General features: G+C 44.1%; 1 protein-coding gene across 2 annotated transcripts in view; it reads left to right on the top strand.

The window, feature by feature from the left end:
• LOC137437246 (cadherin-related family member 2) overlaps positions 1-24,395 on the top strand; it is a 158,688-nt gene that overhangs the window by 25,251 nt on the left and 109,042 nt on the right. For both annotated transcript variants that reach the window (XM_078766757.1, XM_078766756.1), the window contains exons 9-14: positions 6,393-6,527; positions 7,322-7,397; positions 10,575-10,678; positions 16,646-16,852; positions 17,174-17,314; positions 19,748-19,900. In XM_078766757.1, coding sequence (XP_078622883.1) covers positions 6,393-6,527; positions 7,322-7,397; positions 10,575-10,678; positions 16,646-16,852; positions 17,174-17,314; positions 19,748-19,900 — 816 coding nt within the window. The remainder of the gene's footprint in view (positions 1-6,392; positions 6,528-7,321; positions 7,398-10,574; positions 10,679-16,645; positions 16,853-17,173; positions 17,315-19,747; positions 19,901-24,395) is intronic.

Below are 24,395 nucleotides of genomic sequence, written 5' to 3'. Positions count from 1 at the left end.
TTCAGAAGTAGACATCTCTGCATAATTGTTAGACTCACTTTGTGCATAAAGCTTTCCTGAATATTGGAGGAATGTCAAAAGATTCTGGCAATCTATGGGCTTTGGCACCTCACCACCTCTGCCCCCTCATTTAATTTCCAGGCTACCCCCACATTCCTCTTGCATCCCATTTTCATTCAACTCAGAAGAAAAATGTAACTTAAATGTTCCAGAAAAAAAATCTAGAATGGCACTCTGTACATCGCATACCTCCGCCATGCTGAACAGTTTACATTTTGTATCCCACTGATAGGCCGGATCTGGATTCAGATCTGAACCAAAATCGAATGGGCTTGTTCTTGTCAGCTCACCAACTCGTCCACAAGGTTTCGTCCAAATCCATCCATAACCTTTTTGAGATATCCTGCTATATATCGTTTTTGCCCCTATCTCCCAATGGTGAAGAATCACTTTAAAATTCTACTTGCCGGATCCAGATCCGGATCTTCACCAAAATCTAATAATTTCGTCCTTGTCACATACACTACCTCTCTGCCAAATTTTGGCCGAATCCATCCACAACATTTTGAGATATCTTGTTCACAGACAAACAAACAAACAAACAAACAGACAGAAACAGACAGACAGACAAACAGACAGACAGGGGTGAAAACATAACCTCCATCCACCTTTGGTGACAGAGGTAACAGAGGTAAGGTAGTGTGATAACACACGCAATGTTGAAACAGGAAAATGGTCGCCCATCACTGCATGCATTTTATCGCTCAGTAGACATTGTGGGGTGGCACACCGGAACGTTCTGATACATAATTGAAAAGGACATACTGGCAGATGATTGAAAAATCCAAAGTATTTGTAATGCAGGCCTATTTTGACAATTTATAATATTTGTGCCATAGGTTATAATTGTGCTATATACACGACTCACAATAAGTTAGGGATATTGGCAGGTTCTTCGGTGTTTTTTTTTTTTGTTTTTTTTTGTTTTTTTTTGTATACAAGATCGAGGCTCGTGAAAGAGCGAACATTAATCACACAGAAAGACAAACAGACACACAAAACAAATAACATCGGGAGCGGTAGACAAGATGGGGAGAGAGGGGGAAGGACACAAACACAACATTTGAGAGCAGGGACCGAGAGACATGGAGACATCGAGAGAACTGTGGGAGGGAGAGGGCTTTGGGGGGAGGCATGGGAAGTGGGGGGGGTGGGAGAGGTATAAAACATATGGACACTGCCAAGACTTCCAGGAAAGAAGTTGGAATTTCAAACAAGGTGGATCTGGGGTGAATTAGTGGGGGTAGAAAAGATCAAGGTTTTGGATGGGGGAAGATAAGAGATGGTGGTGAACAGCTGTTTTGAAGACCTGGAGGGAGGAGTGTGATTGAAGTGAGTGTGGGAGTTTGTTCCAGAGGCGGGAGAAAAGAGGAATGAAAGAGTGAAGGTGAGCAGAGAGCCGAGATTTCGGCAGTTTAACCATCAGAGGGTGGCTGGCAGATCTTGTGCGACCTGTAGGAATATTTGGGGGACAGAGCACAGAGAGAGCTGGGGGAGCAAGGCCGGAGAGGAGTCGGTAGAAGACAGAAAGACCACCTACCTGCCTGCGGTGAGTGAGTGAAAGGCCCTCAGAGATAGCTTCATCGCGGGAGATTCCAATGATTCTGAAAGCTTTGGATTCAACAGCGTGAAGCCGAGCCAGGTGTGAGGCAGGAGCACCAGCCCATAGGGGAGAACAGTATTCCATTGAGCTGCGGATGAAAGCCTTGTATGTGGTGAGGAGCTCAGGTGTGCCTAGGAAGGACTTCGCACGACGGAGGATGCCCAGTCGGCGACTGGCTTTGGAGGCCAGCTTGGAAATGTGGTTTTCCCAAGAAAGATCATGGCAGATGGTGAGACCCAAAAGCTTGAGCGACAGAACTTCTTGGAGAGGATTGTTGAGAAAGTAGATGGGAGGGTTGTCCAGTCGATCTTTTCGGAGAGACATAGTAAGAGTGTGAGATTTGTCAGGATTGAAAGACATGTTCCACATGTTTGACCAGTCTGTGATTTTGTCCAGGTCTTCAGAGAGTGAGGAGGCTGCAGACTGCCGATCTGAGGGAAGAGGAATGGAGCGGCAGAGAGTGGAGTCATCAGCAAAGAGATACAGAGGATTTTCCAGAGAGTCGGAGAGATCATTGATAAAGACCAGAAAAAGCACAGGGCCCAGCACACTGCCTTGGGGAACTCCAGCCTGAACGGGAAGGGGAGATGAGAGAAATCCATTCAGGGCCACACGTTGACTACGACCAGAGAGGAAGTCCGCAAGCCATGCATGGAGATTTCCATGGATACCATAGGAGGAGAGTTTGGTGAGCAGAGCTGGGTGCCAGACCGTATCGAAGGCACGTGATATGTCAAGGGAGACAGCTCTGATTTCCTGTTTGGCATTGAGGACCTCCATCCATTGTTGAGACAGCAGAAGCAGCATGTCCAGAGTAGAGTGACCTGGTCTGAAACCAAATTGATGATCAGAGATCAAGCCATTGGAGAAGAGGAAAGATTTCATATCCGAAGCAATGATGGATTCCATGACTTTGCTGATAATTGGGAGCAGGCTGATTGGTCTGTAGTTGCAAGGATCTGTTTTTGCACCTTTTTTGTGTAAAGCGGTAATGTTTGCTGATTTCCAGGATGCTGGCAGATGACCTTGAGCAAAGGATAGGGTGAAAAGAACAGAGAGAGGGTGAGATAGAGCGGCAGAGCAGGATTTTAGGACCCGTGGGCTGATGCCATCTGGTCCAGTTGCAGAATCAGAGTCGAGGTTTGACAAAAACTCCTCCACCTTGTCAGGAGAGAAGGTCACAGAGTCCAGGAGCAGTTTGGTTCGACTGGGAAAGGTGGGAACAGAGAGAGATGGGTTTGGGACTAAGGATTTTGAGGCAAACACAGAGTTGAGGCATTCGGCTTTGTCACGTGCGATGTCAACTGTGTGGCCATTTGAGGTAAGGGAGGGGATGGAGGGGGAACAAACACCAGAAACGGATTTGACCAGACGCCACCAGGATTTGGAGGAAGGAGACAGGTTTGAGAGTTCATTCTTGAGTGAGGAGAGATAGTGCTTCCTGGCACTCCTGAGGGTAGACACACACTTGTTCCGAGCTTGGTGGAAGGAACTGAGATTTCCTTCAGTTGGATTAGCCTTCCAAGAGGCAAAGGCAAGTTGTTTCAGGGCAACTGCCTCACCACAAGATTCAGTGTACCATGGACGGGAGGAAGGGTAAGACAACTGAAGGCGAGATGGGATAAATCTGTGCATGAGAGAGATCAGTTTGCTTTGGAAGAATTCCCAGGAAGAATTGATGTCAGAGGCAGTGGAGATGGGAGACCAATCCAGACGATTGATGGCTGCTTGAAGACCGTCCCAGTCGGCCTGAGTGAAATGCCAGACTCGTCGACGCTGAGGAGGCTCTCTGAGAATGGCCAGAGAGATGTCCACTTTGACAAGCACATGATCAGAAGAACCGATTGGAGCAGAAGAAGAGCAGCAGACATTAGCAGGGAAGTTAGTCATAACCAAGTCTAGAAGAGAAGATACTCCATTGGCTGAGATCCGGGTCGGGAAATTGACAGATTGTGTCAATCCCAGTGAGTCACAGAAGTCCTTTGCTGAGGTGCCATGACTGGTGAGAGAGGAACCCACACCCAACCAGGTGGCATGATGACAATTGAAGTCACCACATATGAGGAAGAGAGAGTTGGGATGAGTGGATAGAAGTTGGTCCATGTTGTCAGACAGTGAAATGTAGATGGAGTCATCACTGTTTGGGGGACGGTACAGAACACATATGAACAAAAGGTGGGAGCGGAGAGGAAGCCGTAGCCAGAGGTACTCCTGGGGGTGAGGAGGAGAGAGGGCAGTGCAAGGAGAGTGAGGAAGAGAGTTTTTGATAAAGATAGCCACCCCACCACCAGGCCGAGGCTCAGGTCTATCATACCGGAGGAGGGAGTAACCAGGAAGAGATATTAAGGAATCAGAGACATCTTGAAGGAGGAAAGTCTCTGTTAAGCAGATCAAGTCTGGATTGTCAGAAGCAACCTGTATGGAGAGATCAGTCAGGTTTGAGCGAAGGCCCCGGATGTTTGAGGTCCATACCGTTAATGAAGAGAGAGGGGGAGCATCGGGTACAGGACAGGGGAGGGGAGGAGTAGGGTAAGATGAAGGATGAGAGGGGGAGGTAGGGAGAGCAGATGTTAGTGTGTCAGCGATTGCAGAAGAGTTCCAAGAAAGGGAAGGATGAGGAGGATGAAAGGTTTGAAGGTGAAGGGATGAGGCACAGAGAGGGGTTGTTTGAGGGGGGGGCAGAGGAAAGAAGAAGGTTGGGGGGGGTGGAGGTATGAGATAGAAGGGAGACGAAGTGGGGAGGAGGCAGCTTTGAGGAGGAGGGGGGAGGAGGGAGAATTGGAGAGGAATGGTATGGGGGGAGATTTGAATGGGAGGGGTTGGGGGGGAGTTTTGAAGGGGAGGAGTGAGGGGGGAGTTTAGGAGGGGAAGGGCAAGGGGGGAGTTCAGGAGTGGAAGGGCAAGGGGGGAGTTCAGGAGTGGAGGGGTAGGGGGGGAGTTTAAGAGTGGCGGGGCAAGGGGGGAGTTTAGGAGTGTAGGTGCAAGGGGAGGGATTTGGATGGGAGGGGCAAGAGGGGAGTTTAGAAAGTGGATGATTAATGAAAGACGAACATTGAAAACAAATTGGGTTTGTTGTGATTTTCAAGTTAGCAATCCGGTTCAGAATGATGGAGGAGGAATGGAATGAATGTGAATTTAGACCATGTAGTGAGGGAGACGTATAAGATATTGATTTTCTTTTTTTTGAGGTGGAATGAGTTGGAGAGGAAATTGAGAAAAGCCTTTTAAATAGGAAGAAAAACAGCGTGTTGTAAAATACCACTGAGTAAAACACTGAAGGGGAAAGGTTAAACATATTTAAAATAATATTTAAACAGAACCGTGAACAATCTTATGTGCACAAAAATACCAACGGGGGGAGAGCCGAGAGGGACCACCACGAGTCACGTGAAGGGCAAACGGTGTGGTTGATTTTGTGTATTAATTATGTTGAAAAAAGTTGTTGGTCCTAATTCTATGGTTATTAATGAGTGTGAAAAAACACAGCATTTTTGATTTCAATACCGTAACCCTAACCCCCATAAAAAAAATAAACTCACTCCCACAATATCCCTAACTTATTGTGAGTAGTGTACATTGTGACAAAGTACATTACCTGAAATTGTGTTTCATTACAGGGCAAAACTGTAGGTAGTTAAATATTATCAAGGCATTTGAACAGTTAGTTGGAAGACGACATGCAAGGTTATACTCTAAAATGATTCTCTCATAGCAAACTTCTGGATTATCAACCAACAACAATTAATGTCAGTTTTATGAAACTAAATGATGATAACAAGCAGACATGCAAGATTATAATGAGCTTAAAACCACCGCTCTAGGATGCTATTTAATATCACATTGCTGAATGTTGATCAATGTCCCATGTATATACTGATGAATCTTATACTAAACATTCAACGGAACATAGAGCTATCAGGTACCAGCGGAAAATTCCACGCAATGTAAAATGTGACTTCAACAATGTCTTTGCTGATGACGTTCCCCGTTTGCTTGTCGCACTGACTCTTGGTCGTGAAACTCCGTGAAATTGCTACTCTCATGTGAATGTGTTTAGCTGAATTGTGCTAATAAAGGTGGTTCTAAAGGTGGTTCTAAAGGTGGTTCTTCTATTGATGCATAAATACAATGTTAAAATTAAATAGCAACCAAACAATGTTTAATTCACAATCTCGCACTATTCCGTCATCTCGTGATATTTTACATGACGGATGGACAAATGTGACAAATGGATCATGATGTAGACTGCAGACTGGATGGGCAGCGTTGCTTTTTTTCAAATTGAAATTTGCCCTAAACGAGGCCGAGAGCCACGAAATGTCAAGGGCTACATGGAAAAAGAAGAAGCGTTAAAACTGGCAAAACCTTAACCTAGTCCTGAAACGAGGAAACCTCTTCACACGACCACTGTGCAGGAGGGGGTAACTAGGCCAGGCAGAAAAATAAATTTTCCTACCCCCATTGGGTGCTTTTTAGGAGACATCATCTCCATACTGGATGGCCGTTGGCTCCCGAAGGGAGCTCATCCGCCCTTTGTCGAATGTTGTTGTTTAGTCGCCGACAACCCGACCATGCGGCAGGTAGCACTGGGTTACATATTACCAGTGGCAGTATCAAAAAAACTCACCTGACTGCAAGTTGCTTGCGAAGGATTGAATTTTTTTCTGTATCTTCTTTTATTCGTCTTTCTTTTGTTGTTGTTGGTTCCTTTTCAAACCACTGTTTCCAGGATGGAGCTGACCAATATGGAACCGTCCACAACGCCACTGCCAATCTTGTTGTTACTGTGAAAGACATACCAAACCTCCCTCCAGAATTCACTTCGACTTCATATTCAGGAACTGTTGAGGAGAACTCTACAAAGGTAATCCAAGTAAAGAAGAAACAAATATGTGGAGAGAGGTAAGATGGTGATTGAACGTGTTTGGAGCACACAAAGTCAAGTTTTATTTGCAGTGAATAAAATGTTATCATACCAGCACATATGCCAATACTGTGATGTGAAGTGCTTGTAAATAATGTGTGCTCGATTTTGGGGTCAAGAGGTCAAACATCAGAGGTCATGTTGAGTAAAAATTATGTTGCCACACCAACTTGTGAACAAATGATGGGATTTTGAAAAAAAATGGTATAAGTACTGTTTATATGATGCAAAGATGACCTGATTGGATTATGGCATCAAGAGGTTAAAGGTCAGATGTCATGTCAGGTAAAAACGTGATAACTCGAGAACAGCTGAAGGAATTCAAATCAAACTTGGTACAGGTATGTATAATGATGTAAACATGACTGATAAAATTTTGGGGTCAAGAGTTCAAAGGTTAGAGGTCATATTTAGTAAAAAAATTATGTTGCTGTTCTAACTTGTGAACCGGTGATGGGAATTTGACCAAACTTGGTATTTATATGTTATGATGCAAAGATGAACTGATTATATTTTGGCATCAAAGGTGAAGAGTGAGGTGATTTTGGTGAGGTCAAAGGTCATGTCGGGTAAATATGTGATACTTGAGAACAGCTGAATGGATTTAAATCAAACGTGGTGTAAGTATGTATAATGATGCAATAATGTGGGCGGAGGCATATCGGTCGACGTCGTGACGTTGAAGAGTGTCGTTCTAGTTGTGGTTGTAGTAAGAGATACTTAATGCTTTGCAGATGGATCCAGTTTTACACGTGAAAGCTATTGATGGTGACAGAGGAATCAATAACAACATCTTTTACAGTATTTCTGGTGAGAGGAGTACCACTCAACAAATTATGTATGTGTGTATTTAAATAAAGAAGTGTTTGTTTGTGTGTATTATCGTGTGTGCTTGTGTATTATCCTGATATGTGGGCCATTAACATGGACTGATTGAGCAGGTGGTATAAGCAAATGACCGAAACGATGTTTCAATTTACCACACTGCATTTAATTAATATTACGATTACTACATTTCCCCAAGGATCACCCGAATGAAGCTTAACCTTGCGGTGTTCACGTGGGAAGGTGGGAAAATTGGAAAACGCTTCTTATAAATGGAGGGTGGGGTGGGGGGTGTGCCGGGGGGGGGGGGGGGTATTAAAGGGGAAAGTTGTAATTAGATGAGGGCCACAACTCAAAACTGTCACGTCCAGGCCTAATAGTCGCTTTAAAAGACATAAAGCGCAAATGTCAATCGATAGGTCAAAAGGGATGGCGATTTTAGAGACAGATATTAAGAGGGCTTCGACGTCGTCATCTAATAATTACATAAAAGCGACGCATGTCTAATAACACATTTAATTCCTTCACGCGTATTCTAAAATACTCATTAAGGAAATATATTTTCTGTTTTATGTATTATTAATCACTTGGAGTCATTTCCACAACACGATAAATATATTGTGTGTGTGTATTTTAGCAGCAGATGTGGATATGCTTAGTGTTTTTTGTCCCCCGTCGCACCGCGGAGCGAAAGGGGGACTATGGTTTTCCCCTCCGTCCGTGCATGCGTGTGTCCGTGCGTGCGTGTGTCCGTGCGTGCATGTGTCCGTGCATGCGTGTGTCCGTGCGTGCATGTGTCTGTGCGTGCGTGTGTCCATGAGTGCGTGCGTCCGTGCGTGCGTGCGTAAGCGAAGGACCGAATTCTACAGACTTGGCATTTAATATGGAATATATTTTTTTTTCTTGACGGGTTTACTTTCTTAACTCAGTATATCAATCTGGTGAGTTTCTTTTACACTTTGGTGATTTATTTGTTAAAAGAACCATGTCACTGATTGTCTGTCGCAGCAAGAAGCCAACAACAGGATTATATCACAGGTGGCGTGGCAAAATGTAAGGACAGGTACATTTGACGATTGGCTTCACAATCGGGTATATAAGGGTTGTTGCGTTCTGTATTAGTGTAAAACAACTGCTGCACGTCTACAAAAGTTATTGCCGCTTCCTCTGGAGATGGTCCGTCAACTTGACAATGCTGTTCGTCATGGAGTGGTGGCTTTACGAAATTCTGGCATGAAACAGCGTGCTATTGCTCGGCAGTATGGCATCACTCAAGGTCAGGTGTCAAAGATCCTGAAACGAAATGCTCAGAGGGGTGTCCCTTCTCCAATACCGAGGCCAGGACGTCCACGCAGAACCACAAGGAGAGATGATCGCCAGCTGCACCGGTTAGTCTGCAATGGCCGTACCGTCAGCTAATCGGCTTAGGGCTGAGTGGCAGCAACTGACAAATGTGCCTGTATCCAGAAGGCTAGTCAACCAACGACTGGTTCAAGCAGGCTATCGTGCCAGGCGTCCCCTGAGAAAACCACGCTTGACCAGACAACACAGCTAGCGCCGATTGCAGTGGGCCAGAGAGCACCGTCAATGGCAGCCAGGACACTGGAATCACGTGACCGTCAGTGACGAGTCTAGATTTCTGGTCTATCGTCAAGATGGCCGCGTCCGAGTGTACAGACAAGTGCATGAAGCCCACAACGAAGATTGTATAGTGCCAATTGTCCAAGCTGGAGGTGGTGGGGTGACCGTTTGGGCTGCTTTTCATGCAGGGGGCAAAACTGACCTGGTTGTTCTGAATGGAAACCTGAACCAGTTCAAGTTCAGGGTCATTCTGGAAGAAACTTTGCTTCCATTTGCTCATGCAGCTTTTCGAGGAAACTTTGTCTTCCAAGATGACAATGCACGGCCTCATCGTGCTCGCATGATCCATCACTTTCTTGCTGACCGTGGTGTAGAGGATATGGAGTGGCCTGCCATGTGCCCGGATATGAATCCGATAGAGAACTTGTGGGCAGAATTAACGCGTCAAATCGACAACTTGGACCAGCAGCCTACCTCTGTGCGTGAATTGCAGCAGGCTATTGTCACTGCATGGCAAGCGATTCCTGTCCAAACCTTGGCAAATCTCGTGAACAGCATGCCTCGACGTGTACGTGCTCTCCTGAATGCTCGTGGGGGTTACACGAAGTACTGAACTGTAATTTTACTGTCCGTAATCCCAGTCATAATTTAGCTTTTGTTTTTGTTGAAAAAAATTTTGGCTAATGTGCAAAATAAAGAGATACTTCTGGAAAACGTACAGAAGTTTAACACAGTACTGTCCGTGAATTGAGTTCGATATCAGTTTACATCACTTTCAAGGATCAATTTATTTGCTTCGAAATGTCAAATGTGGTTTTTGTTTCTTTTAAAGGTCACATTAACAAAATCTAGAATAATTTCAACATAATTCCAATGAACTTTTGGTTTAAGTCATCTTGAAAAGTAAGTTCACCCCCACAAAAAAATATTCCATATTAAATGCCAAGTCTGTAATTTGGTGTGTGGGAGCAACCCACGTCAAAATCCAAGATGGCCGCCACCATGTATGTCTGAACCTTGTGAGCGGAATATCTTGAAAAATAAGCGAAGTACCATCTTCTAATCTGGTGTGTGGGTGTATCTAGGCATAAGGAAGAACGCTATTGAAAATTGGGTCGCCACGTCAAAATCCAAGATGGCCGCCACCATATATATGTCTGAACCTTGTGAGCGAAATATCTTGAAAAATAAACGAACTACTAACTTCTAATCTGGTGTGTGGGTGTATCTACGCATAAGGGAGAACGCTATTGAAAATTGGGTCGCCATGCCAAAATCCAAGATGGCCGCCTTGCGTCTTCCACTTTGTCAACTCACATCACTTCAACGACGGGGGACCTAGGCGTAACGCTTGTTAAAAGTTGATGTTTACCCCATTTTTCAGCATTTTATGTTGTTACCCATTGTTTGTTTCACATGTGAGTTATCCCATGATGCTTTTGTTGATGATCGATATCTGTGCTGTACCGTTTGAGTTTGAACTTGCATTCACTGCATACTTAGCTTTTAGAGTCAGTGGAGGAAATATTCCAGACAATATATACGTCAGACAAATGATGTTTGTTGTATTTCTCCTGACAGGGACAACTTACTTTCATGTGAATAACAAAACGGGAGACGTGTTTTTGAATGGAACTATCGACCGTGAAAAATTGCCTGAGGACAGAATAGAGTTCCAAATTCATGTATGTCTCATCAACTTTTATGATTTCTTTTGAAATTAATGATTGCATGAATGTGGTGTAAATGGCACAGATATTGAATATGGTGTTTTCTTAATTTTTATTTTGTTGTGTGGTTTGCATGTCAACATGTGCAGGTATTTATAATCATTGCTTTAAGGACATAGTCTTCCATTTGTGACAGACTATTCCTAGTGGGTTACCATGAAAAAATGACAATTTATTCCCTTCACACTACGAAAGAGCCATTATTGAAGAATTGAAGAACCATTGCCATTACCATTGAAGAGAAGAGCCAAAATCATGCCAGTCGTCCGCAAGTAGATCTGGAGATGTAGCTGCGATAATTACAAGCATCATCTGTGAACACGAGCGCCATATCCTGTATGGGGCTGTTGTGGGCAGCAGGATCTGCTTTGTCAGATTGTGAATAGCCAAATGATTTATGCTCTTTCAACTGAATGATGTAGCAATTTTAGAGTATTGTCGCAGCTGTTCTAGAAGTCGGCATTATGTTCCACTTGCAAAGCAGCCTAAAGCATCAAAAAACGTTATATTTGTTATGTTCACATTCATGTTTTATTCCAGTTCATGCGAATGCAAAAAGTGGAAAGAGCATACTAAACATTGAGCGTTAAACATATCATCATCACAGAAGTTTGTATCGCATGACCATCATGTCTAATGGAACATACATTGACCGATCTTTGGTACAGCTGATACTTTTAATGTCCATAGGTACAGTTAATCTTGTTATGGAGGAAGTGGAATGTAAGATCTTTTGATATTGATGAAGATTTGCTGTCATATGAGAACGGATATGTTAATGACACCTTTACAACTAGGCCAAGTCTTCCCCAGCATCCAATTCACAAATTAAACAAGAAAGAGCAATCAGAGGATGCAGACCCTTCCCAGGAGGTGTTTGTAGTGGTTTTAAGGCTTTTGTGTTAAAACAAATATGGCGGCCGAATCAGATGATCAATGACGTCATCAGTATATTTTTTATCCACCAATTTATCCCTAGATGATGCTCAAGACATTTCACCTTGATCGGATGAAGTTGGTTTAACTGTCTATCTTTATCAAATTCTGACGTCATAATGGAGGCACCTATAACACTATAACAGCATCATTAACATATCTTATTCCCCATGGAGAGTTCTTTACAACTAGCCGAAACCCGTGGAACATCCACGGAAGGGAGGATGTGGTGTATGGATAGAGTGTACCATTATGGATGGCATAGGGGATTTGCTTGTCCGAGTAAGAGTTAGGAAGAAAGATGAGAATGAAGAGTGCGTATATGAACAACGATCGCCGACACCGGCACAAATGCATGCTCTGGATTGTCCACTCAGTGGACGGCTTGCTTTTGCCTTCGCCTGTCCAATCAGCGGACGGCTTGCTTCGCCTTCGCCCAGCAGACGCCAATACGATGGCGTCGTAAGATGGCGTCGTATCGGCAGTTAATCGGATGCTTTTGGGCCCCAACGTCGGCTAATTCAGATTTTTCGAGTATGGTTGTACGTGATAAACAAAGAGCGCGGTTCGTAGATCGTAAATCCATTAGTGCCGTGGGCATCGGGTCACTGGGTGCGGCGTAAAAGGGATAACAAAGTCGAGTCCTTACGCTATTATTATATAGACTAGCCGAAACCCGTGGAACATCCACGGAAGGGAGGATGTGGTGTATGGATAGAGTGTACCATTATGGATGGCATAAGGGATTTGCTTGTCCGAGTAAGAGTTAGGAAGAAAGATGAGAATGAAGAGTGCGTATATGAACAACGTATTTATTGCAATCTACTTAAATGACAACGCTACGATATACTTTTGAAAAATGAATGGATTCGTAATAGGAATCGGCAAAGCACCACTCTGGGATTGTCCACTTAGTGGACGGCTTGCTGTTGCCTTCGCCTGTCCAATCAGCAGACGGCTTGCTTCACCTTCACCCAGCAGACGCCAATAAGATGGCGTCGTAAGATGGCGTCGTATCGGCAGTTAATCGGATGCTTTTGGGCCCCAACGTCGGCTAATTCGGATTTTTCGAATATGGCTGTACGTGATAAACAAAGAGCGCGGTTCGTAGATCGTAAATCCATTCGTGCCGTGGGCATCGGGTCACTGGGTGCGGCGTAAAAGGGATAATAAAGTCGAGTCCTTACGCTATTATTATATAGATGAGCAATGTCTCAATTTTTTCCATGCAGCACTTTCGGAGATATGGAGGTGCAAAGTTTTTCTGTTTTTCCAACATGGCGCCCATACCACGTGACATATGACGTCATAATTATCAAAGAATTATATAGGAGGAGGTGCACCTGTGTTGAAAGTCTCCTGTCAATCAGACCAACAGTTGCAGAGAAAACCAGGTGAACAGTTTACGTTTTGTATCCCAGAGTAGACCACAAAATCACAATACAGTCACATTTAATCAAAATCATTCTTCAAATCAAAATCAAGTACGTATCCGTATTTGGATCTTCACCAAAATCGAATAGATTATTCCTTGTCACACGCCCAATGTATTCACCAAGTTTCATCCAAATCCGTCCATAACGTTTTGAGATATCCTACTATATTTCGGTTTTAGCACTATCACTCAATGGTGAAGAATCACTTTAAAAATTCTACCAGCTGGATCTGAATCCGGATCTTCAACAAAATTGAATCGATTCTTCCTTGTCACACACACAACCGGTCCAACAAGTTTCGTCCAAATCCGTCCATAACTTTTTGAGATATCCTGCTGTATGTTGGTTTTAGCCCTATCTCCCAATGGTGAAGCAACAACAACAACAACTACAGGCGTTTTAAGGCCATTTTCCCTGCAAGAGCGGGGGTTAGCCTATCTCCCAATGGTGAAGAATCACGTAAAAAATTAAATAATTCTCATATCCGAATCCATATTCAGATCTTCACCAAAATCGAATCGAATCGTTCTTGTCAGACACCCAACAGGTTAGACACCCAAAACCACCACCAAGTTTCGTCCAAATCCGTCCATAACTTTTTGAGATATCCTGCTGTATGTTGGTTTTAGCCCTATCTCCCAATGGTGAAGCAACAACAACAACAACAACCGGCGTTTTAAGGCCATTTTCCCTGCAAGAGCGGGGGTTAGCCTATCTCCCAATGGTGAAGAATCACTTAAAAAATTAAATAATTCTCATATCCGAATCCATATTCAGATCTTCACCAAAATCGAATCGAATCGTTCTTGTCAGACACCCAACAGGTTAGACACCCAAAACCACCACCAAGTTTCGTCCAAATCCGTCCATAACTTTTTGAGATATCCTGCTGTATGTTGGTTTTAGCCCTATCTCCCAATGGTGAAGCAACAACAACAACAACAGGCGTTTTAAGGCCATTTTCCCTGCAAGAGCGGGGGTTAGCCTATCTCCCAATGGTGAAGAATCACTTAAAAAATTAAATAATTCTCATATCCGAATCCATATTCAGATCTTCACCAAAATCGAATCGAATCGTTCTTGTCAGACATCCAACAAGTTAGACACCCAAAACCACTACCAAGTTTTGTCCAAATCCGTCCACAACTTTTTGAGATATCCTGCTATGTATCATTGTTGGCCCTATCTCCCAATGGTGAAGAATCACTTTAAAAATTCTACTAGCCGGATCCGAATCTGGATCTTCACCAAAATCTAATCATTTCGTCCTTGTCACATACGCTACATCTCTGCCAAATTCCGTCCGAATCCGTCCACAACTTTTTGAGATATATTGTTTACAAACGGACAGACAGACAGGGGTGAAAACATAACCTCCATCCACCTTTAGTGGCAGAGGTAATGACGTGTGTAAGTAAGCCATCATTATTTATCTGTTGTCGGAGAAATGGTTGAGGACGTGTTCAACATGTTTTTTACAACTAAAATGGCCGCCAGTCGGCCATTTTTGATCGCATTGTGAAACAAAATGATGTGCATATGTAGACCGTCATGTATTGTCTTTTTGCCAAGTATGAACAATATCGGTACATACATGTCCGAGATGTGGTTGCAGATGCACGAACACACAGACTGGCGAGACCCAATCCATAAGCCCCCGTTTCGGGGGGGTTGGGTGGGGGGGAGGGGCTAATTAGAAAGTCCAACGGGGCTAATTACAAAGGGAAAGGTGGTGATTGTCTCTTTTGGATGTTCAGGTTTGCTGAAAAGCAGATGGCTATTTGCGAACATCTGTGTCCCGGTACAGGAAGCCAACACATACTAACCAAATGTTGAATTATTACAGTACATGACATCCCATGAGATACCAATATCGTCTTGCGTACACACTAACGTATCATCACATCATTTTTTTCACATCACAACATTGTCCCCCTCCCCCGTCGCACCGCGGAGCGAAAGGGGGACTATGGTTTTCCCCTCCGTCCGTGTGTGCGTGCGTGCGAACGTGCATCCGTGCGTGCGTGCGTAAGCGAAGGACGGAATTCTAATTTGGTGTGTGGGCGCAACCCACGTCAAAATCCAAGATGGCCACCGCCATGTATGTCTGACGCCATGTACGTATGTCTGAACCTTGTGAGCGGAATATCTTGAAAAATAAGCGAAGTACCAACTTCTAATCCGGTGTGTGGGTGACTGTATCTAGGCATAAGGAAGAACGCTATTAAAAATTGGGTCGCCACGTCAAAATCCAAGATGGCCGCCACCATATATATGTCTGAACTTTGTGAGTGAAATATCTTGAAAAATAATCGAACTACTAACTTCTAATCTGGTGTGTGGGTGTATCTACGCATAAGGAAGAACGCTATTGAAAACTGGGTCGCCACGTCAAAATCCAAGATGGCCGCCTTGCGTCTTCCACTTTGTCAACTCACATCACTTCAACGACGGGGGACCTAGGCGTAACAGTTGTTTAAATTTGCTTCGCATTGGTTGTGGATGGGGGCACAAATTTGTGTCACCACAGCACGTACTCTGGTTTTAATAAACCAAGGATGGCCGAGCACAAGGAAGTGGAAATATTTGGGAAGTTTTATGTATTTGCACATTATCAGGGCCACTCAGGATTAATTGTCAGAATAATGTGTATTCCACAGACTGGTGTTGGCTTAGTGGTTAGGGTGCCGGCTTGGGATCCTAGGATCCTGGGTTCGCAATCCCAGTCGATCGCTGAATTAACGCCAGGGGCGTTGACTCAGCCTGTCATCCTTCTGAGGTCGGCAAATTGAGTACCAGCTTGCTGGGATGAATGATCACGGTGTGTACCCCGATTTAGAATAGGTACACCGTATCCCTGCGCATCGTAAGAGCGTGCGTGATCAAGGGTTGGCGTCAGGAAGGGCATCCGGTCATAAAAACATTGCCTCAAACAGGGAACCATGATCGTCATGGGGCCCGCAAGGCTAACCCCCGCTCTCGCGGGGAAAAATGGCCTTAAAACGATAATTCATTCATTCATTCCACAGACTGGTGTCGCAGTTAAAGAATTGTGCATCATTCCTTGCATCATGACCAAATTAAAATACACTTTAATTGATGTTGCAGAGATCCGTCTTTGGGCGGAGGCAATGCACGACATGCTGTTTGCTCATTATGTGACACACACACACACACACACACACTAGTTTTTTTTATTTTGCCAACTCATCTTTCTTTTTGATGCAAGATTTGCAGCTGCTATTGAGGATCTTGTGTATTAGCTATTTAAGAAAGATGCTTATTACAAATAAAATACCCTGCATGTACAATCACTCAACAACTTTCATGACATTGAAATGAGAATCTGAATACTTTACTAGTCTGCACTGCAAATTGTGTCGAGCAATATATTTTGAATTATGCTGATTTGAGCATGTCGCTGTTTTATTTATTTATTTATTTATTTATTTTTCCCCAGCATTTTTGTGCCATTCCTTTCCTTGTGTTTTCGCACTTGTCAATATCTGTCCATCTAAAATCTCGTTCTATCTGTGCTGTGAAACTGCAGGCAACAGAGATTGTGAACAATACAGAGACAAATTCAACTGCAGCTGTAGATGTGTCTGTTGTCGTTTTGGATGTCAACGACAACCCACCAATATTTTGGAACTTTACCAAACAAATCAACAGTATTACTGTAGAAGTGCAAGAAAACAGCCCAACTGGCACACCTGTAGAATTTTTTGAGAATGTCTCTGTGCGGGACGCTGATGAGGTTTGTACATGTCACTCTGCCTTTTGGTTTAAGTATTTAATTTGTTTAACTGTCTATCTTTATCTTTCTCAGTGAAGGGTTGAAATTGTCATAAATGAATGTTATCACCATTTACTATACAGGTCATTTTCCTTCTTCAGGATTATAACTAATAACAGCCTCTTTTATTCCGTTGTCTTACTCTGACAATTCACTGTATAACAATTCACTGTATATACTCGTAACATATAACAATGCAGCAAAAGATAATTTGATGTATAATCGTGATAGGAAATAGGCATAATTGCAATTGATGACAACCTATTCTTGTCTCCTTGACAGGGTAAATATGCAGATATGCATTTGATCGTGGATCCTAACACGATGTCTATTTATCCCACAAAAGTAGATGGACAATCACCTCTTTCCTTGCGTGTCTATACAGAGTTGGACTATGAATCTATTGAGAATTTCACTGTTGAGGTGATTTTGCACAACGACATTGATACCATGATGAGATCTGTGGATGGTTATGGTCTTCCATAACTCACAATGATTATACTTATAAGCAAAAACTATGTAACTCTGTGTCTTTATATATAATTACAAGCGGTGGTATAAGTGCAAAATTTGTTGGCCGTGGAACTTTTAAAATCTTCTATATTAAACTTTTAAAAACTTTTAAAAAGTCTTTAATTTTAAAATCTTCTATATCGTCGATTTTTTTTTTTTTAACTTTAAAACGTTTATATTAATTTTTTTAGTACCAGGTCTGGAAGGATGGCTTAGAGGTACGGCTTAGAGGGCTTATAGGTACGCCTGGAAGCTGTCTCCTCTGGGGTTGAATCCCGACTCAGCTATAAACTGTCATCCCGAAGTTTCACAGGCAGGGTGATTTGTCAATGTGTGTGCCGTCCATCGGATGGAAGTTAAACGGGCGTCCTCTCTGTTGGCATTAGTTATTTCATTGTCTTTCACATTACTTGATGTCTTTCTTGGAATTGACGAAAGAAGATAAAGTTTTGGGGCCAGATAAACATCGACGAGTATTAAAGGAGATGGCAGAGTGGGTAATCATGATGCTAACATACTCGTATATAACATCATTCTTATCTGCTCTGCCAACATGAGTCCATTTCATTGATGTATTATAGCCATTCTTCACAAGAACAGTCACATCACGGATCTACCATATTTCAACTAATGGTAGGCATCCAAACTTTTTCATGCCTTCATGCCGTCCACTTTTTGTAAACACAAGATCACTAAATCTGGATATAAAATGGTTGGAAAGTTTGTCTCGATTCTGGACCTTACTACATTTGGCAATTCATCTGGGTCTGTGTTGCCTATAACCCGTATTGTTATAATATCGCTCCCAAGACAAAGTGTCCAACATATTGACATACCCAAGCTTCAGAATAAGCATTGACCTCGATCATTTGGCCATGAAAGCACACATAGCACAATAACTCAACTGATCATGGATGAGAATGTTTTTTTTTTCATTAAGTGTTGCGGAGCTAAGCTCTGCCCCGGATCCGGAGCTACGGTGCACCCCTAATTACAAATGGTGCCTGTGAAACTTGAGCCCAAAATTGTGTTTCTTTTTTTTTTTTTTTTTTTTTTTTTTGTTGTATACAAGATCGAGGCTCGTGAAAGAGCGAACATTAATCACACAAAGACAAACAGACACATAAAACAAATAACATCGGGAGCGGTAGACAAGATGGGGAGAGAGGGGGAAGGACACAAACACAACATTTGAGAGCAGGGACCGAGAGACATGGAGACATCGAGAGATCTGTGGGAGGGAGAGGGCTTTGGGGGGGAGGCATGTGAAGGAGGGGAGGCATGTGAAGGGGGGGGGGGGGGGTGGGAGAGGTATAAACATATGGACACTGCCAGGATTTCCAGGAAAGAAGTTTTTCTTCTCTATTTTTCCTCTTGCTAATTCTCTTCTTCTTTATAACTCACCCCCCATCCTCCTCCCTCTGTTGCAAATAGCCTATTAGCTTACCTTTCACCTTGCTTTACCTCATACGGCGATATTTAAAGTGTATTTGTCTTTACTACTCCATCCACCTCTTACAGGAGTGGCAGGAAGAGTTATGTTATTATCCTCTCTCGGGTATATAGATTATAGTAGATCTAGTCTCAGGCCTCAGGAACGACAGGAGTGTGTTCAGTTACCAAAGTAGAGCGCTTGCCAAAAGGCTTAGGCGTTCAAGCAAGCACTCCATTGGAAACCATTGATAAGGAAAGATTGGCATGGCAAGCGCTAGTTGTTGGCTGCTGGCTTGGCGACTTGGCAACCGTTTGACATATGCTTGGTAACTGAACACAGCCTGGATTTCATCCCTTTCAGTTTAATGTTAACCAGCAGTAGCGACTGTTTGAAAAGGTAATCTTTAAAAAAATTGTTTAAAAAATCGTGAAGCGAAAAGTGAGGTTTAGCAATTGGTTCTATCTGCCTATCCTTCTGTCTACAAATGTCATCTTGTGATCAAGGAACAACTTGATTTCAATTGAATGTTATATTTTGAACACGAATTGGAACATGAATCAGAAAATGAAGCTGTATTTTATCAGTACTTCGTCCGATCCTGCTGAATTTGTGCATAATAAATAGATGGCCCCAGATATAACCAAAGTCTTCACATTTTTGAGGTGCGGTACATCTTCAGTAAACCCAGATGTGACAGAGCAAAGTCGGATTTCCATTTATTTATTTTCTGGCTAAACAAAGCATTGCTAATTTATTTTGAAAATTGTTATGATCACAGAATGTGTAAAAATAATTATAATGCTTTGTAACAGGGAGCAAACGCAAGCCTTTGATGAATTGAGATAGTTTAAGGTTCAATGCATTTTGCAATGATTTTGATTAATGTTCTAATGGTGTTTTTTGCCCAGGTGATCGCAACAGATGGGAAGTATAACACAACGCTAACAGTCCTGGTGGTATTGATAAACCTGAATGATAACTCACCGACCTTTAATCAAAGTAATTACGATGTGGACGTCTATGAAAATGCCACACGCGGAAATTATCTCACGACCATTCATGTAAGTTTTTCCGCAACTATATTGTATTTATATGACATATATTCCATCAGAAAATTATGTACTTGAGCAATTCTTAAATTGTTTTTCACCACTTATATTTTATCAGATTGGTGCTGAAGGATTTGTAATCATCCTATATGATCATTGCCCAAAACAACCACTCCACAATCATAAAACATTTATGATATCATGCATTCTGGCCTTGAAGGCTAGGATTTATAGTGCTATGATGCGTATTTGAACAGTGAAGTCAAATTTGCTATTATTGAGATATATATATATATATATATATATATATATATATATATATATATATATATATATATATATATATATATATATAAAACACAGTTTGTGTGTGTGTGTGTGTGTGTGTGTGTGTGTGTGTGTGTGTGTGTGTGTGTGTGTGTGTAATGTTACCGATAGACGCCTAAACGGAGAGGCTGACGTACTTGATATTTGGCACAGACATGGCCATTGAGCCTGGTAAGAACATGGCCGACCTAAAAATTGATTTCATAATATTTTTAAACCATATTTTTACCTCAGCGCATTTCAGCGAGGAATATTATGCACGGAATCTGAGCGGTCGCAGAGCAGCGCGCTGATTCGCTCCGAATGATCACGTGATGTTCCTTGCCGCCATAAACTCACAGTTACGCGTTCGCACGTATTTCAGAGCGAAAAGCAATTGCCTTTTTTCACATTTCAGCGACGAACATTGCCATTCACACCACATAGGTTTTTTTCCCTTTCATCTTTAGATCCATATTTTTTGCCATAGCGTAGCGCTCTCTCGAGCTCGAGTTAGCCAATCACCTGGGAGCATGAGGCCACGTTGGCCACGCCCACGACACGACGCAGAGTTGCAATCGTGCGTTTGCGTCGTTTCTTACCACGTGTAAACGTGGTATTTTGTCTACGAGTATTTTGAATTTGGTATTTTGAATTTGTCTACGAGTGAGTGACTGGAAGACTGACTGTGATAAAGGCAATGGCACCGAAGAAAAGAAATTTGTCACGTTCAACCTCCCGAGCAAGGAAAATCGCTGATCGGAGACTCCATGAAGCCGATGAAGATACTTTTCACCATCGACAAGCCAATCAAGAACGTGTCTCTAGATTCAGACAGCGAGAGACAGAAGATGAGACAGAGGCACGTCTAAACGCCAATCAACAACGTCTGTCGAGGGCCAGACAGCGAGAGACAGAAGATGAGACAGAGGCACGTCTGAACGCCAATCAACAATGTGTGGCGAGGGCCAGACAGCGAGAGACAGAAGATGAGACAGAGGCACGTCTAAACGCCAATCAACAACGTCTGTCGAGGGCCAGACAGCGAGAGACAGAAGATGAGACAGAGGCACGTCTGAACGCTAATCAACAACGTGTGGCGAGGGCCAGACAGCGAGAGACAGAAGATGAGACAGAGGCACGTCTGAATGCCAATCAACAAAGTGTAGCAAGGGCCAGACAGCGAGAGACAGAAGATGAGACAGAGGCACGTCTGAACGCTAATCAACAACGTGTGGCAAGGGCCAGACAGCGAGAGACAGAAGATGAGACAGAGGCACGTCTAAACGCCAATCAACAATGTCTGGCGAGGGCCAGACAGCGAGAGACAGAAGATGAGACAGAGGCACGTCTGAACGCTAATCAACAACGTGTGGCGAGGGCCAGACAGCGAGAGACAGAAGATGAGACAGAGGCACGTCTGAACGCCAATCAACAAAGTGTTGCGAGGGCCAGACAGCAGGAGACAGAAGAACAGCGCCAAAAACGACTCAAATGGCACAGAAAACGCTGAAGCAACCGCGTAATGTTGCGGTGCTGTTTAACTCTGAGTGTGAATAGTTCTAAATTTTAAAATATTTGTGATTTATTTCAAACAAACTGTATTTCCCATCTACACGGCCATGTATTCCTATTAGCGTTATGTAAAGTACATAAATTGTGTGGATTACGTCATTTGTGGATGTGATGAATTGCCAGTAACCATCTATATCCCTCCCCTCCCCTTCCCTCCTCCCCCTCCCTCTCCCCCTCCACCCTTCCCCCTCCCCCTCCCTCCCCCTTACCCCCCTCCGCTCCCCCTCCCCTCCCCCTCACTCCTCCCCCCCTCCTCCCTTCCCCTCCCTCCCCCCCTCCCCTTCCCCCACCCAGCAACGCCGGGTACTTCTAGTGGTTTTTAGAAACCTTCACTTCTGTAAATTTTAGTAAATGTTCCCTTATGAATGATCCCCTGTAAATATCCCCATTAATTGGCTAATATTAAAGATCGCACCCTATTTAGTCCATGTACAACACGTAGAACACCATAGGACCTCTCTGTAGTTATCTCATTATTATGTGTTTTAGTTAAGGATCTGTTCCCAATAGTTGAATCTACATTGCATTAATCAAATAAGATAGGCCCCTTCAATTTCCCCAATCATCTCCCGCTCTTCAAAGTGCAGTAGCGGTAGGGCAGCGTTCGCTGCCCCTTGTCTTGGTTTGTTTGATGGCCCCAAGCCGCCATTGAACATGCGGTCTCAGGCCGAGGAAAAAGGGGGCGGGACACAAGAACAAGGTGTGGCACGTCAACTCACCATCAGAGGTGGAGCCAGCGAGCCCCCGCCGGCCAACCAGGGCCGAGGTGAGCCGACCGGTAGGCGTGTCATAGGAGCCGGCGGCTGGACACAAGAGCGCCCTATAAAAGCGGCTGCGAGGGACTGCTTCAGCAGATGAGTGCGTCAAGAGATGAGTGCATCAAGAGATGAGTGCGAAGGTCCGAAGTACAAGGTACCAGATGAGAACACGACGAATCGTGAGGCAGGAGAGTGGGTCTGTTGACGACGACAATACCACAGTATATACGCATTGTCCGACCGAGTGAAACCATATGTGCAGCTGCCGCCGGGTTTCGCCTCAAGCCCGGAGCGTGGACCGGAGCGTGGACTGGAGCGGACCTCGACGCTGTGCATCTGCCCGGACCTTCCTGCCCTGCCATCTGCTTGGACCTTCTCCCCCTCCCAGCCATTCCTTCCTGCCATTCCCTATTCGTGTAAGTCTGTTTGTTCTGTGGGGCGGATGGTAATATAAGACTGTTTAAGGCTGCCCTATGTCCTTTTATTTCCTCTCGTTGTATATTCCCTTCTTTCGTTTCCTCTTGTAGATAGTAATAAATCATATTTGTTCTTCCTATACCCTTCGTATTCTTTGCTTCCTCTTGTCCGATCGTCTTAGTCTTTTCCCCATTGAGTACCTGTGGCACGATTTGGCCAACTGCTTTAAATCGGGTTTAGTCCCTTTGTTAACGGCTCGAGCTGCGGATTGCTAAACCGCTCGGCAAAATTCCATCTTGTCCGTGGCTCGGGCAGAAGTAGCGCCCTGCTTTGCGGCGAGGTTGGCGAAGGTATCTGCGACTCCATTGACCAGTCACCCTGGTCAATCTCAACCCCGCAAAGGAGCGCGATACCTTCTAGGTTTCGGGCCAGTGTGATAGACGAGGGGATTAAACCCCCCTCGGTAAGAGGAGTGCCGAAACCGATATCCGTAACAATATTAATATAATAATAATCGGTTTATTCCAAAAAGACTTTTGCAGCCAAAGGCTGAATTACAGTCAATTTACAAATACTGCATTTTGATTACAATAATAAGTTACAATAAGATATGTGCAAGTTATAAAATGCATAAACCAATATCAAGTTATTTCAACACAAAAAGGCCAGAAGAAAAATATGAAAGGCAATATAAAGTATGGCAAATTAAAATATCAAAATAATGAAGTAGATCAAAACAATCAATTGTGGTAGAGTAGACCCAGAGTGGTGCACAACAAAGGCACCATGAAGTGCAGTGAGAGAAAAAAATAAAATAAAGCAGTACCAAGAAGCCTCCCCATGAAGTTTATCCAGACCGAAGAAGCCAAGGAGGCTGCGACATTGACCGTCTCCTCGACCTCCATCCTACAACTCCGGCGATATCCACAGCGCTTGTGCAGAAAAACACGGAGATGTCCCATGCACACGCAGCAGAGAACACCAAGGTCCACACGCAGACTAAGCAATGGGCAGAGGGGCGCAGGAACGAGCACGGTGGTGGGCCCGATGACGAGCAGATCAAGTCATGAGCCATGAGCAGAGGGAGGGCAGCCATGGCAGGAAGGGAGTGCCCTTCTGTGATGCCAAGGCAGATCCAAAACGTCACCGATAAAACCAAGGAGAAGCATGCAACACAGGGCCAGGTGCGCAACGCAGGGCCAGGTGCGCAACGCAGGGCCAGGTGCGCAACGCAGGGCCAGGTGCGCAACGCAGAGCCAGGTGCGCAACGGAGAGCCAGGTGCGCAACGGAGAGCCAGGTGCGCAACGGAGAGCCAGGTGCGCAACGGAGAGCCAGGTGCGCAACGGAGAGCCAGGTGCGCAACCGAGAGCCAGGTGCGCAACCGAGAGCCAGGTGCGCAACCGAGAGCCAGGTGCGCAACCGAGAGCCAGGTGCGCAACGGAGAGACAGG

Source organism: Myxine glutinosa, chromosome 12 (assembly GCF_964187855.1).
Source record: "Myxine glutinosa chromosome 12, kmMyxGlut1.1, whole genome shotgun sequence".
NCBI classification, from domain to species: domain Eukaryota; kingdom Metazoa; phylum Chordata; class Myxini; order Myxiniformes; family Myxinidae; genus Myxine; species Myxine glutinosa.
The sequence above is the reverse complement of the archived record's forward strand: the minus strand, read 5'-3'. Positions and strand labels throughout refer to the sequence as shown.